This window comes from Coturnix japonica, chromosome 2, assembly GCF_054131305.1.
Source record: "Coturnix japonica strain WE chromosome 2, WE-NBRP24, whole genome shotgun sequence".
Taxonomy (NCBI): Eukaryota; Metazoa; Chordata; class Aves; order Galliformes; family Phasianidae; genus Coturnix; species Coturnix japonica.
In genome coordinates this window covers 20,805,003-20,820,449 of record NC_140664.1, presented here as the reverse complement: position 1 = coordinate 20,820,449, position 15,447 = coordinate 20,805,003, and the positions used below count along the sequence as shown (strand labels likewise).

General features: G+C 46.4%; 1 protein-coding gene across 2 annotated transcripts in view; it reads left to right on the top strand.

Annotated features, from left to right (window-relative positions):
- Nucleotides 1-497: 497 nt before the first annotated feature.
- LOC107310350 (neural-cadherin-like) overlaps nucleotides 498-15,447 on the top strand; it is a 29,970-nt gene continuing 15,020 nt past the window's right edge. The window contains exons 1-17 of one of the 2 annotated variants that reach the window (XM_015855901.3): nucleotides 498-1,102; nucleotides 3,545-3,739; nucleotides 4,308-4,533; nucleotides 4,618-4,822; nucleotides 5,106-5,217; nucleotides 6,488-6,737; nucleotides 6,904-7,046; nucleotides 7,768-7,940; nucleotides 8,229-8,397; nucleotides 8,766-8,936; nucleotides 11,290-11,462; nucleotides 11,568-11,735; nucleotides 12,404-12,653; nucleotides 13,317-13,444; nucleotides 13,790-13,976; nucleotides 14,123-14,266; nucleotides 14,841-15,124. In XM_015855901.3, the coding sequence (XP_015711387.2) occupies nucleotides 538-1,102; nucleotides 3,545-3,739; nucleotides 4,308-4,533; nucleotides 4,618-4,822; nucleotides 5,106-5,217; nucleotides 6,488-6,737; nucleotides 6,904-7,046; nucleotides 7,768-7,940; nucleotides 8,229-8,397; nucleotides 8,766-8,936; nucleotides 11,290-11,462; nucleotides 11,568-11,735; nucleotides 12,404-12,653; nucleotides 13,317-13,444; nucleotides 13,790-13,976; nucleotides 14,123-14,266; nucleotides 14,841-15,124 (3,543 nt within the window). In that variant the 5' untranslated portion in view covers nucleotides 498-537. The remainder of the gene's footprint in view (nucleotides 1,103-3,544; nucleotides 3,740-4,307; nucleotides 4,534-4,617; nucleotides 4,823-5,105; nucleotides 5,218-6,487; nucleotides 6,738-6,903; nucleotides 7,047-7,767; nucleotides 7,941-8,228; nucleotides 8,398-8,765; nucleotides 8,937-11,289; nucleotides 11,463-11,567; nucleotides 11,736-12,403; nucleotides 12,654-13,316; nucleotides 13,445-13,789; nucleotides 13,977-14,122; nucleotides 14,267-14,840; nucleotides 15,125-15,447) is intronic. The other variant, XR_014942480.1, reaches the window with a different exon arrangement.

Below are 15,447 nucleotides of genomic sequence, written 5' to 3'. Positions count from 1 at the left end.
ATGGGAGGCTGCTGGGACCCGTGCTTGGAGGAAATGTGTAAATGGGTGACCCTCCTTTTGATGAGTGGTGGGAAGTGGTTGGCTTGGGGTCACACTTCCAGCAATAGGATGGGATGTAACGGCCTCAGGTTGTGCCAGGGGAGGTTGTGCCTGGCTCTGTGGGACTGCTTCAGTACCACCCGTGAGCAGCACGTTGTCCACCCCCCGGGATATCCCTCCCAAAGACTGAAAGGTAGTTGGCGTGTTGCGCTGATCCCGCTCGGATGCCCGTCCTTGGAGGTGTTCAAGACCAGGTTGGACGGGGCCCTGGGCAACCTGATCTAGTAAAGGTGTATGTTTGGTGGCCCTGCCAGGCAGGGGGTTGGAACTACATGATCCTTGAGGTCCCTTCCAACCCGGGTCATTCTGTGGTTCTGTGGAGCTTCCCATAGGACGCGGCTGCCGGCAGGGCTCCCCGGCCCCTCCTATAGCTGCAGGGGGGGCGGGCCGGGCCGCACGTGGTTGTGGCTCGGAGCCGCGGTGCGGCAGCTGGGCGCGATGCTGGGTGCGGGCGGGCTGCTGCTGGCCCTGCCGCTGCTCTGCGGGGCGGCGGGGCTGGGGGCTCCCCGCCCGCTGCGCTTCTCCGGCCAAGTGCCCGAGAACAGCCCGGCGGGGACGAGAGTGCGGGGCCCCGCGGAGCCGCCCGCCCGCTGGGCGCTGCGAGGGGACGGCGCGCACCGCTTCGTGCAGCCGCGGCCGGGGGGCGAACGGGGGGCGCTGGAGGCGAGACGGCTGGACCGGGGGATGCGGCCCACGTCGCGCCGCCTCCGGGTGTGGGCGCGGGACCGAGGCCGTCCGGGCGCGGCGAGGAGGCGGCGGGCGCGCTCGCTGTCCCCCGTCCCCCGGCGGTACGCGGCGCGGCTGCCCCCGGGGGCGCGGGTGGGAGACACCGTGTTCACGCTGCCGCGGGGCCGCGAGTCCGACGCGTGGTTCGAGCTGGCGGCACCCGGAGCTGCGCAGCTCGGCGTGGACCGCGCGTCGGGGCGGCTCTACCTGCGGCGGGAGCTGCCGGCCGGGGGCGGCGCCGAGGCGCTCGTCAAGGTGCATCGCGGAGGGGGGACAGGTAAGGGCGGCCGGGAAGTGGGGAGGGGGCTGGGCTGGGCTGTCGGGGTGAGGCACGGGGTGAGCTTATCGCTCTCTGCTACTGCCTGGAAGGAGAGTGTGGCGAGGAGGGCAGCTGCCTCTACTCGCAGGTGGTAGCCGTAGGATAAGAGGTATAACGGCTTGAAGTTACGCCGGGGAGGTTCAGGCTGAATATTAGGACAAATCTCAGGAAGAGCACGGGCTGCACAGGGAGGTGGTGGAGTCAACGTGCTGCCTGGCGGCCTTGCTTATTTTGAACGCAGCAATTAACCTTGTGAGCGATGTTGTGTAAATCAGACATTCTGTCCTCTCCAGTGCAGCGCTGTGCCATGTATTTGCACTCACATCCGTGCACAAATAACATATTGACACGGGATGAGCCTCGGGGAGAAAGGAGTTCGATGGACAATTGGGGCAAGGTCGTTTTGGTGCTCCTTTGAGCTGCTTTTAAAATCAAAACTGTTCTGTAGCTTTGTCCAGGGATGAACTGAGGATCTCGTATGTTACGTGATCAGAGCTGGAGGCTCTGAGCTGCTTTCACTTGTGTCTGCTTGTCATTTCTCCTTCCTTGTGCCCCTTGCCAAGTATAATTAACAGCAGGTGACTGGCAGCCTCAGGTTGCCCAGAGATGCGGTGGGTGCCCCATCAGTGGAAACACCCAAGGACAGGCTGGAGGGACTCTGGGCAACCCAATGTAGCTGTAGGTGTCCCCGCTCATTGCAGGGGAGTTGGACCTGATGGCCTTTAAGGGTCCCTTCCAACTCATCAATTCTGTGATTCTAAGACACAGCACTTGTGCTGCGCAGCTGAAATACTGACATGTGTTCTGTGTGTGGAGTGCCACAACCTCCTGCTTCCCAACTGGCTCGGTAGCGCTGATGGACATGGGGTGCGAGGGCTCCATAGCTGGCCCTGTGGAAACACAGCCAGTAAGGACCATTTACAGCTGTCAGTGAACCCAAAGGAAATAGACCATAGCTCTGAGCAAGGAGCCCACTGCTCCTGATTTTGGGGTGGTCCTGTGTGGAGCCAGGAGCTGGACTCAATGGCCCTTTCGAGTCCCTTCCTTATCCTTATTTGTAACCAAGGGATAATGCTGAAGCCTTGGGGACATGCTGGTATATCCATGAAAATCAGCTCCTTAATTTTGACTGCTGGCTGGATCTTACCAAAGCTCTTATTCAATTGCATGGTTTCAATCCCAGTGTTTTATCCCATTGTCTTCTTCACAAGCTACAGAGCCTGCTTTCCTGGATTGCTTGTTTTCAGCAGATGATTCATATTGACAAAACGGGTGAGCTGTTGTGTTTGGAGTTGATAGGATGCTACAGTTGTGACAGGGGAAAAATAAAACATTATTGATTTCAATGACTTGATCTGTTAATGGTTTTCCAGTTCTGACAGCTGAAAAACCAATACAAAGCTGGAAGATCTTTTAGGTCTTTTCCAACCTTGGTAATTCTATGATTCTATTGGGAGCTATTAGTAATAGGTGAATGGTTGGACTGGATGATCTTTTAGGTCTTTTCCAACCTTGGTGATTCTATGATTCTATGAAGAAAATTATCTTCCTTGCTGGGACTGGTTTTGTTGTATGCCTGTACATCTGTCAGGCAGAAGCTTTGTGTGGTTGTGTGGCATCTGCTTTCTTTGGACTCAGACCTGGAGAAAAGATGGGCCTGAGACCTGAAAGCAGCTCAAATGCTGAGCAGGAGGGACTGAGGCAGGAAAACTTAGCTAAGAACTGCTAAAGAGATCTGCACACCTCAGGTGCGGGCCTTAGGCCTATGCGTGCACCCACAGCCACGACCTGAGCATCTTCCATGGTCCAGCATTCTAAACACAAAGTGCCTCATCTTTGCTTTGTTTGTTTGTTTGTTTGAACTTATTATGTGCATTTAATGATCCCAGGACAGATATAAACTGGGCACAGAATGGACTGAGAGTCGCCCTGAGGAGAGAAACTCATGGGTGTTGGTTGATAAGTGCTCAACATGAGCCATCAGCGTGTCCTTACAGCAACCTGTGTCCTGGTCTGCATCAAAAGTGGTGTGACCAGCAAGTGGAGAGATTTATGCTGTATCAGTTGAAAATAAAATGGTCAGGTTTCACCTGGCTTTAGATAAATGTGCATTTAGAACTGTTTGATGGCCAAGTGGTATAACTGGCGCAGTGTTTAACATGCATATCTAGTTAATTTATATCTATTATTGTAAGTACTTTTAGGTAGTTGTTAACTGTACTCAGTGCTCATCAAGCTGAGAAAGTCCATGTGTAAACTGAATTCTTCATGCATGCAGTAGGATGAGTGTGATGGGTGATTCAGCTTGGTTCACAACTGCTGAAGGATCTGACCGTAAACGCTGCTGTGATGATGAGAGTTTGTGAACAATCTGCCTGGCAAGGTGTGCATCTTTTGCAGATGATGACTGGTACCTCTGCCACGTGACTCTTCTGGCCCCAGAAGAGGAGCTCCTGTCCTGGGCCATGTACCCTTATCCCTACCTGGCACGCGTTGATCCGGATGCACGGAAAGGGACTCTTGTCTACCAGCTTGCTGCACAATACAGCAACAGCGAGAACACCAGTGCTTCTGTATCTTACACACTGATTGCAGGTAGGTCTAGTCTGAAAGAAATGGTGAACTTCTGCAAAGCTGCAGGTTTTTCCTATCAATTTCCCCTGTTATCATTTTAGTTGATAGATCTTACCCCTTGGGAGGTTCTTATGGATACAGCAGGTAAAGAAGGTAGAAGTGCTTTAGGAAGAACAGGTGTGTGGGTGGGAGCTTTCCTTGCTTCACTTTACTTCTATTTTGAAAGTGACTGCAACCTCACATTTTTTATACATTTTCTCCTCTTTTACTGCCCACCAGTCAAGATAACATGATATGAATTAGAGACAAGGAGAGGGAAAAAGAAATGCATGCAAGGATACAGGTAGATGATTTGAGGGTAGTTTACTTTAAAACTCTGAAGACGTCAATGTGGCTGCCCCCTCCCTGGAAGCATTCAAGGCCTGGTTGGATGGTTCTTTGTGCAGCCTGGTCTAGAGGGAGGTGTCTCTGCCTATAGCAGGGCTTGGAACTAGATCCCTAAAGGTCCCTTCCAACCCGAACCATTCTATGATTCAAATGTTCGTGCTGTGGGGCATTTTTCAGACCAGCTCTGTATGTACACTGGTAGGTGGCGAAGAGCGATTTCAGGTCGATGTGGATACTGGGATCGTGATGACCACGGGCTTACCTTTGGTATGGAACAAGGAGTATGTGGTCACAGTGCAAGCCTCGGATGAGTATGGCAACAAGAGCCCTTTGGCCTCCATCTCTATCCTGGTGGGCTCCCGACCTCCACAGTTCACTAACATGTCCTACAGTGTGTTTGTTCCTGAAAACACTCCACCAGGAGAAAAGTAAGTTCTGCTTTGTTAGGTGAGCTGTCTCACTTGTGTCAGGGATCAGTTTGGAGTAAAACACTATTCTCTCTCTCTTTACAGAGTGGCAGTGGTTGAGGCTGTTTCCTTTCAGAGCCAGCCACTCTCCTACTCACTGCTGACAAACCCCAGTGGGCTGTTCACTGTGAGGCAGGAGAGTGGTGAGCTCTTGCTCACCCACCCTGTGGACTATGAGGGCGAGCACCACCTTTACCACCTCCTCCTGAAAGCCGTGGAAACTGGGAGTGCACTGAGCAGTGTGACTGAGGTACAGGGAGTGCTTCGCTTGACACCCACTGTCCCATCCATCTCCATCACCTCATCATCTGAATGATTTATCATGTATAGAGAGTCCAGTACCTAAAGGGGGACTGTAGGAAAGAAGAGAACCGACTTTTTAGAAGTGTCTCTTGTGACAGGACAAGGGGAAATGGTTTCAAACTAAAAGAAGGGAGATTTAGATCGGATATAAGGGAAAAGTCTCTATGAGGTGCATATTTTCCTAAGCATAGAAAACGAAGTTATGTCTCAGCATGTCCTTTTTGTCTCAGGTTAAGGTCCACATCACAGATGAAAATGACTGTTCTCCTGAATTCCAGAACTCCATTTACAGCAGGGACAACATTCCTGAAACCATTCCTATTGGCACATCTCTCCTGCAAGGTGAACACCTTCCTGGCACCTCTCACCTCAGTCTTGTCACAGACCCATTCGTTGGTGATACAGGTTCATGTTTCTGTCGTAAGAAAATACTCTTCTGTGGTGGGCAATGGCTTTATAAAACGTGTGTTGTGGCAGCAGCTAGTTTTGTCTCATAAACAGTTTTTAATACTGTATAACTGACTTTAAAAGTGTTAAAGGAGAAACCTTTGGAAAACTCATGAACTTTTACATTTATTCTTGTGGATTATTGATCACTGTTCCAAGTTTGTTGTGTGTAGGGTGATCATGCATTACTTGGATGTGAACCCTGATCACAAACGTGAGGCTTTTAGGTTGGAAGAGACCTTAAAGCCTACTCAGCTCCAACCCCCTGCCATGGGTAGGGCTGTGCCCCACCAGACCAGGCTTCCCAGGGCCCCTTCCAACCTGGTATTAAGTGTCTCCAGGGATGGGGCACCCACCGCTTCTCTGGGCAGCTGTGCCAGGACCTCACAGCCTTCATAGCGGAGAGTTTCTTTTTTATATCTAATCTACTAATTACATAGCCAATCATGATGCCACATGTAGAACAGAAATGCACTGCTTAAAGCTCAGGCCTTCCTCAACCCTGCTGGCTGCTGCAGTGGCCACGCTTGTGTCCTGCTGCCTGAAAGAGGAGGTGGTTTAGTGCTGGTGTGGGTATGAGCTGAAGCCTCGTTGTTTGAGCAGGAAAAATGGCAGAGTAATTAAAGAGGTGAGCTCCCGCTCTTACAGTGCTTGTGATACAGCATGTAAGCACTCTTTGTTCTGCTGATTTGCTGCTGCCGAGCAGATGGGACACCGCTGTACTGAGCAAACACTTGCCAGGGAGCGATGTTTAATCACTCTTTATACCTTGAAGTGCCAGGTAATTAAAAAGCGCTTTAGCTATAACGTAGCTGGGAGCTAATTAAATGGGAACGGCATCCCCTGAGAGAGCGAGGACACAGTTTGTGGCTGATAATGCTCTAACAGTGTGCATATTGATTGTGTGGTAATTACCGGTGCTGAGTGCTGCTGGCACAAGGCAGGATGCAGTGCTGGGCTCCCTGCTTTTGCATTGCTGCTGGGATGCACGTGGGACAGAGCTGTTGGCTTGCTTCCTGCTGTGCTCCTTCCCGCAGCAACACAACTTCCATGGAGAAAAGAGTTTTGCGCGAGGTCTGTCCATAAAGAAGTTTAGTGGGTGGGAAACAGCACAGCGAAACCTTCTGTCTGGCATGACAGGTCTGTTAAATGTGTTCCCTGACAGTGCGTGCCACAGACTGCGACTCTGGCTCCAACTCAGAGATCGTTTACTTCATCCAGAGCACTGATTTTTCCATCACCCCCCACGGGGTCATCAATTCTAACCAGCGGCTGAACTTTGAGCGAGAGAAACATATGTATGAGTTTGTGGTGATCGCTGTCGATAAAGGACACCCCCCTCGGACGGGAACCACGTCAGTGCGCATTCGAATGGCCAATGTGAATGATGAGGCCCCTGTGTTCTCCCAGCCTGTGTAAGCCAGCCTGAACACCTGCTTTGCTTTGTACAGATGCTGTTCATGTGTGTAACCTTGATAAAGCTTGACTAAATGCTTGGGGTTTTTTTTGTACCAGTGATGTGTCTGAAGGGCTTTGGAAGCTGTAAATGAATGTGATTGATTGCTCCCTTTTATGCCTCAGTTACAGAACATTCCTCTCAGAAGATGCTGGTCCCAGTGCCTTAGTGGCTACTGTCCGGGCCAAGGACCCCGATGGAGATGGGGTGCTCTATCTAATTGCTGGAGGAAATGAGGAGGGCAATTTTGAACTGGATAGTCAGAAAGGTAAGAGAGCTTTTACAGCATGGCTGTAAGGGAATGCAAGTACCTGGATTAATCACTCTGAGGCAGATATTCAGAGAGGTTTTGAAGATTCCATCATTAGTTTTCCTATAACTCTAAGTCCACATCCTTTTACTATCCATAGTTTTAACAGCATTAGTCTACAGCAGTTAACCTCGTATAGGCACATTTAGGAGATATAACAATTCTAAGCAATCTTTTATATTTTAATTTCCATACTCCAAACACAAATTCAGCATAGGAGAAAATGGATCCTAAAAAGAGAATAGATTTTACTTAAAATGAATACATTCTGGGGCTACCAAGTACCTACAGCCTAGTTTCTGCTGTCACATAATAAATAGTGTCTTACCTCAGCACTAGTCCTTAAGTCACTTAAATGTCTGCATTTTGAATGAAGTGTGGCACTGTTCAATAAAGGAGGAATATCTAATTGGCTTCTATGCAGGTACATCTGTCGAATGCACAAAGCAAGCATGTTTTGAAACCTTGAGATAAAAATAAATAAAAAGAAAGGTATTTTTGAAGGTATAACAGTGGTTCTTAAGGACTGCATTGTCTGATGTGATGGCTGATGTGATTCAGTGATGACTGGGCCCTGTGCTTTGCAACCAAGATATAGTGGCAGGGAAATACGATGCTCTATTTATTTTGCTTATTTGTTTACATGGTAAAATAAAGCACTTCATGCTTCCAAATGCAGGTATCATTAAGCTCCGCAGAAGCCCTGCGCCCAATCTGAAAGGGCCTCAATACATCCTAAACATCACTGCAATAGATGACAATGTCTCCGGTGGACCCACTCCTCTCAGCAGTTTTGCTGAGGTTATTGTAGGAGTTAATGACATTAATAACAACAAGCCTGTCTTCAGAGAGGTAAGATGTCTTCCTTTCCCATCTATTACTGACCTTATAGATTCTTCTGAGTTCCTGGTGAAGGAAATGTGTAAAACAGAGTAAGTCTGTAATTGAACACATTTCTTTGTACTTACATAGAAAAGTCTTCATTCTATTTTTTTTCCATCTTCTTTCTTCCTTCCAGCTTTATTTCTTTGTGCCTATATAGTTTTCTTCTGAGTTCTTCTCAGATGTGCTGCCACTGTGCAGCTAATTCACATGGCTTGGTGTAATGCATAGGGCTGGATGTTTGGGTGTGTTTTTTAGTGCACTTACTACAGTGACAGCACCTGGGTTCTGGAGAACCAGCCTCCGGGCACGTACGTGCTGCAGGTAGAAGCCTATGATGCAGACCTTGGTGTTAATGGAGAGGTGAAGTATGGGCTCATGCACCGTGATGGAGCTTCCTTGGGCTTCAGCATCGATTCGGACACCGGTCAGTGGCTTTTGGGTTGCTGTGTTGAAATGAAAATGCCATTGTATTTCAGTGAGAATGCCATGGTCTGATTGGTGGGTTAACTATAACAGCTACGTGGATAACCATGTATATTGATTAACTTAAGTTGATAGCGATTAAAAAGACAAATTAGGTAGGGCAACAAACCCCAGTTCAATACAAATGTAAAAAACTATTTGGAGTCAATTCTCTTCCTATTGGATCAAGTGCAGCTATAAAATGTATGGTAGAATCAAACAGCTTGAGTGTGTAGTTCCCTCTCTCCTGTATGGGAGCAGTGGTGGCCCCTCTTTGCAGGCTCAGCCCTGAGGCTGTGGCACACAGTCAGGAGGTGTCCGTGTCCTCAGGGGTCATCACCACCACGCGGAGCTTTGACCGTGAGGAGCAGAGGGAGCACACCCTGTCTGTCACCGCGACAGACCAAGCACAGGAGCCGCTGATGGGCGTCTGTCAGATCACCATCCTGATTGCTGATGTCAATGACAACGATCCCAAGTTTGAGAACAGTCGCTACCAACGTGAGTGATTAGTTAACCACCTGTCCCAGAGCTGTAACACGAACCTGATCAATAGTTCCTAATACTGATTATGAGTTTTTATGTCTTTATTTGCTGCCAGCTGAGCCAGTTACTGCTTATCTCATTGCTAGCACAAGTATGAAAAACTGATCACTGTTATAAGCATTTTATTCAGTGCAATACTCTTAAAAGCAGTCCTACAAACTATCCAAATCTGATCCCTTTCCTATGTGTCTTTCCCTTGCCCCGTCTTTCTGCACACTGAATTTTTGTTCAGTATCTTAAAACAATGCATGACATTGTGGCTGAGAATTCGCCAGCCCTGGCTAGAAGAGCAATCATCATCTTTGTCCCCTTGATGGAGTGCCCCTATTCAAATGGGTTGGAGTGATAGTAGATATATCTCTTGTCAAACAACCTGAAATCCTTGGCTTGTAGTCTGCAGCTGGCTGTGAGCCCTGATCCCTCATATAACTGTGCTGCTGAGCTTGCTCTTCTGATTTGCCCTGGTGCCATTCCCTTTTTCATCCCTACATGATGCCCTTTTCATCAGTCTTTGATCTAACTTTACTTGCTGCTCCTCCAACTGAATGGTGCACTTGGGTACATTTCATGCCATCCATAAATGACAAGCATGCTCCTTAGATGACAGACTAGGACAGGTAATAACCTCGTCAAGAATGGCAAAAAGAATAAATGGCTGATGACGTATGAAAATGGCTCAGTTTTGGAGGCTTTTTGCTAGTTATATGGAAATGTCACACAAGACACCAACGTTCTATTCAGATGAAGATGGCTCATAAGTATGTTGGCTCTAGCATCAGAGAGGCCAGAAGTTTTTTGCAGGATTCAAAAAGTTGAATGCTTTATGGCGGGATTTTATAATGGGGAAGTGAACTGCTAAGAAATAATCTAAATATATGTCTATAGAATCACCGAATGGTCTGGGTTGAAAAGGATCACAATGATCATCTAGTTTCAATCCCCCTGCTATGTGCAGGGTCGCTAACCACCAGACCAGGCTGCCCAGAGCCACATCCAACCTGGCCAGTCTATACATTAGCAATATGCACAAAGACAGAAATGAATTTATTTTGCACCTTTTAGAGTATCTTATACTAACTTCAAGACCCGCCTGGATGCCTACCTGTGCGACGTGGTGTAGGGAACCTGCTTTGGCAGGGGAGCTGGACTCGATGATCTCTAGAGGTCCCTTCCAACCCCTACAGTTCTGCATTCTGTGAAATGACAAACTGGTTAAAAGGTACTGACTGGAGATAGGAATTTCTGCATTTCCACCAGTGTTTTCTCTACCTTCACTGTGAAAGCTGTGCCCTTGAGTGGTGGCACTCGGTAGTTATGGTGACTGGCACTTGTGAGGTATGGGCATAATTTTTCTTTTTGCACTAACCAGCAGAGGTCCTGTAGCAAAGGCAGATCTTTGGGATGGGGAAACTGCAGACAATGAGGTCACTTTATGTGGAGCACTTTTCCAGTGTCTGCAGCTATGTGATCAATGTGCATACGTCACAGAATTAAAAATAGCTTCCTCTCTGCCAAGATCAAATGCCATTAGTCATAGGTTTCTGCTCTTCTTGGAAGTTGTGGTTCTTTGTTTCTGTGCACTATCATATGAGTCAAATCCCTCATTTAAGCCACGTATCTTATAAATCTGCATGAAAGGAAGGCATTAAACAAATGCTTAACTCTGCACAGTGTGGATGGCACAGTAATTGCTAGTTATGTCAGCAGCAAGTAAAAGTACGTGAAATAAGAGAGAAAGACCCTTCCAAGTAACGTTTTTATTCACAACGTGATTTAACAGGACTTGACTCTAAAAGTATAAATCTAAACACAAAGAAAGGGTATTTTACAGTGTTTCTTTGTAATAAATCCCATTTTCATTAATCTATTTTAATGCTGGTAGATCTCTTCTGAGTGCAGTTCTGGCTGTACTGACACACCGGGGACATGAATCCTAGGCCAACTAAACACCTTGGGGGATAAGAAGCTAATTAAAGCTCAACTTTGTGTTCGTGGAGTGGTGCTGGTTTATAATTTTACTGCCCTGCTGCCAACAAATGTAGATATTGAGGGAGAAAAAAATTATGCACCTTTTTGCTGGCAGGTTTTCAGATGACAGTTACAAAAGCAGGTTCAGAGGAGGGCTGGGCTGCCTCAAACCCTTGGCACGAAGGCACTGCCATCACACCCTGCCTCCCCGTTTGGGTGCTACTGCTCACATTCAGCCCCGATTCCAGAGTCCCTCATGATGCCAGGCACAGAGTGACAGAACGGTTCTGACAGAGGCAGTCAGAACAAATGTGCTGACAATACCTTTCTCTTCTCAAAGATTTCCTCAGTGAAGACACTCCTGTAGGGATGAGTTTCCTTCGTGTCACAGCTCATGACAGTGACCAAGGTGTGAACGCTGCCATCACGTATTCCATGTTAGCACATCAGGTTCAGTACTTCCAGATCCATCCCAGCACGGGTTGGGTGTACGTGAACCACAGGATCCCCCAGGTAATGACCGCTTGCTAGAACAGAGCAGCCCCCAGACCCATCACAGAGGGTCTTGATGTTCACAAAATGCTTTGCAAATATCCTTGATCCTTCTTCATTTTGTAGACAGCACGCATTAGTCACTATATTGTAGCAACGGATGGGGGCAACAGGAGCAGCACAGTGGAGCTGACCGTAACCATCACCAGTGCATTCAGCCAGCCACCCTGCTGGGAGCAGCGCAGATACTGGGTAACGATCCCTGAAAACACCATCCGTGACACCAAGATAGTGGTATGTTATGAGTGTGATTGCTTACCTCCCTCTTCATTTCCTCTTTCTTTGTTGTGCTCTCTCTGCATCTGTGGCAGAAATGTAGAATCACTGAATGGTTTGGGTTGGAAGGGACATTGATGACCATCTAGTTCCAGCTCTTCGCTATGGTCAGAAACACCTCCCATTAGACCAGGTTACCCCAAGCCCCACCCAACCTGGTCTTGAATGTTTCCAGGGTTGGGGTATCCGCAGCTTCTCTGTGCAAGCTACGTCAGTGCCTTAACATCCTAATAGCAAAGAATTTTTTCCTAATATCTAATCTAAATCTTCCTTCTTTTAATCTAAAGCCTTTACCCCTTGTTCTAGCAATGCATTTCCCTGACAGTTAATCCCTCCCCAGCTTTCCTATAGGTTCCCTTTAGATACTGGAAGGCTGCTATGAGGTCTTCTCAGAGCCTTCTCTTCTCTAGGATAAACTGTACAAGCAGGTACATTTGTTCTTGGTTAAAGACCTGCAACAAGCATAAATGTTGTGTGTTGAAATTCAGATATTCAGAATGGACCTTAACTGTTTCTCTCATCTGTTGTCCTAGTCGTGCATGCACTGTTCTCCCCATCAAACCGAACACTGAACACTTCCAACCCTGTGCTTCGTCAACACACGTGGTGGCTCTTTTCTCCTTCAGACCATCAAAGCCACGTCCCCTCTTGGAGATCCCAGGGTTACATATAACCTGGAAGAGGGTCAAATTCCAGAGACAAACTTGCCAATTCGTTTCTACCTGAGGCCAAATAGAGCTGATGGATCTGCTTCTCTTCTTGTTGCTGAGCCACTTGACTTTGAGACAACCAAATTCTTCAGGCTGACAGTCCGGGCACAGAATGTGGCAATGACTCCTCTAGCTTCCTTTACCGTTGTTTATGTTAATGTAACAGGTAAGCGTTGCTGTTGGTTGAGCAGCTCATTCAGAACAATATTCTCCTTATTTCTCTTTATTTTTACTATAACACCATGAGTTAAGGTGAAGCACATGAAATGACAAACTTGCCTAAGAAATTCATGCATTTCCATGCTATCAAAGGAAGTTGTACAGTCATAAAAAAGCCTGAGACGTGTTCTAAGTACAACCAGAAGTTCTGGAAATGTAGTAATGCAGAAATGGTGTGTCAATGTTTACCTGCTGCTAATACTTGCTTTTCTAAATGTAAGCACAAAGAATTCTTTTTGTAGAGGGGGAAATCTAATAAAGATCCCAAATTATCACTGGAAATATTCTTCACTATAGAAACAGCTACAATAGGTTACTTTTGAGCTTGATATAAGAAATTTAACTTTTTCATTACGTTCATAATTTTTTATTTAACACTGAGGTAAAAACAGTTTAAATGAAAATGTCCTTACAACAGGATCGATTTTGAAAGATTTGACCTAACACACCATGTATGAAAATCTCTCTGTAAGGCTCTACTCTTACAAAGCCACATAAACCTACGCCCATTTTTTTCTCCAAACAAGATTACAGTTGTGGGGAAAAATTAGAATAAATAAAGATGTTCTGGAAGACTTCAAACATTATCTCACTCTGTCATCTTTTGCAGATGTCAACGATAATGTTCCATTCTTTGTGTCTTCCAACTATGAGGTGTCTGTGCCAGAAGGAGCTGATGTTGGCACATCAGTGGTTCAGGTTTTAGCAACAGACTTGGATTCAGGTCTTCATGGACAGGTTTGACCTTGCATCCAACTTTTTTCCTTTCAGCAGGCAAGTTTTGATATTGTAAATAATTTAATTGACTCCTGCCAGCCACTGTTGGAGGTGAGACACTGTGCTTGATGGGCCTTGACGTGGTTGGTGCAGTTGGCCTGAGAACTGTGTTGGGTTTTTTGTTTGTCTTAATTTTGAGACAGAGAAAAGTCTTCTCAAATTCTGTCCAGATGAGAGCTTTTTCCCTTAGAGCATTGCCATCTTGCAGAGAGACCCAGAAAGCTATTGGGGGAGGGGGAGGTCATGACACCTGGACATGCAAATGGAAGTGGAAAATGCAACTCGCCTTAACTATTTGCCTTTTAGGTTCGCTACTTTATATTGAAAGATGCTAGTGAGGACTACCAGTTCTTCAGCATTGAGCCTGACACAGGAATTATTTCCACTCGTGCATCTTTTGACCGAGAGAAAAGAGCCTCCTATTTGATTGAAGTTCAATCTCAGGACTCTTCAGAATCTGCCAGGCCTGGTGTCCGTGGGCAGCCCAACACAGGTAAAACTAGTAATAAATTCTATATTGGGTATATATCAGAAAATGGGTTCCTTAGCTTTACTGGATTAATCAGGTGTGCGAGATGTCTGGAATAAGCGTTTCACCTCTGCCTTTCAAGTGTGCTTGTTCATCTTGCATCTCCTTAGACACGGCCTATGTGAGGATTTTTGTTAGTGATGTGAATGACAATGCCCCAGCATTTCCTCAGCCGGTGTATGAGGTCAGCATAGATGAAGACAGGGATGTTGGAAGTCCTGTTGTGACAGCAACGGCAGATGATCAAGATGAGGGTGAGTGGTCTTGCCCTGCATGCCTTTCTCTTTAAGTTTTCTTAGTATTCCTAAGCGTTGTCCATAAGGTTGTTTCTCTAATGGTCAGATTTACAGGTCAAATGTTCTCAGATGAATTATTTCTCAAAACTGAGCAATGCCATTATATTTTAGCACCATCCAGTGGTAAAAAAAGAAACCAAGAAAGTTAACGAATGTTGGCACTTGAAGTAGAAGGTTAAGGAAACCCTATGCAAAAACAGCTTCTAATATTTTGATTGTGCTTTACTTTTTTATTTTAAATGAGTGAACAATAAATTAGAGGTACACGATTCTTTCGTTACCAATAAACAGGGACTTGTCTGTGATTGCAAATCATATTTGTGGCTAAAAATACAGATCTGACCCCAAATCTCCCATACATATACCCTTCAGCTTACATGCATGGATCATGTTTGTGACTGTGCCTCCTACACACTCTGTAACATCCTTTTCTGATTTGAGTGAATAAGGTTTGTCTCAGGTACGTGTCCACCATGTAGAACTGAATTGAAGAGTGACCGTACAGGCTGCAGTCATTGGCTTTCTCTTGTAGGTGCAAATGCCAGACTTAGGTATCAGATCACATCAGGAAACACAAAAGGAATTTTTGATGTGGAACCTGAGGCTGGTACTGTCTTCATCGTTCAGTCTCTGGATTATGAAGAAGAACAACGTTATGAGCTTCGGCTTGTAGCATCTGATGGAAAATGGGAAAATCACACTCTTATCATCATCAATGTGGTCAATAAGAATGATGAAGCACCAGTGTTCACTCAGGATGAATACCAGGGCAGTGTCCTGGAGGAGCTCACAGATCTGCCTGTGCTTGTTCTAAAGGTAAAAGAGTTTGCATGAAGCTGGACAAAACCTGACATTTTTTTTCCAGGATTGAGCTCAGGATGGCTCAGTCCCATCCGTTCACAGAAATACAAGGAGACAGTTTCAAGTGAGTAAGCCCTGGTAACTGGGATTCAGCCAGGAACTTTCTGTAAGTAAGAGAATAAGGAGAGCCTGGTTGACTTTTCTTGAACTTTCTACCTTGACCACCACAAATGCTGAATGATAAGTTGGCTTTCCTTACAAAGCAAAGGAATGTTTATTTGAGCTCAGACATTTAAATTCACAGGCACGCATACCTCATAACATTTAAGTTCACAGAC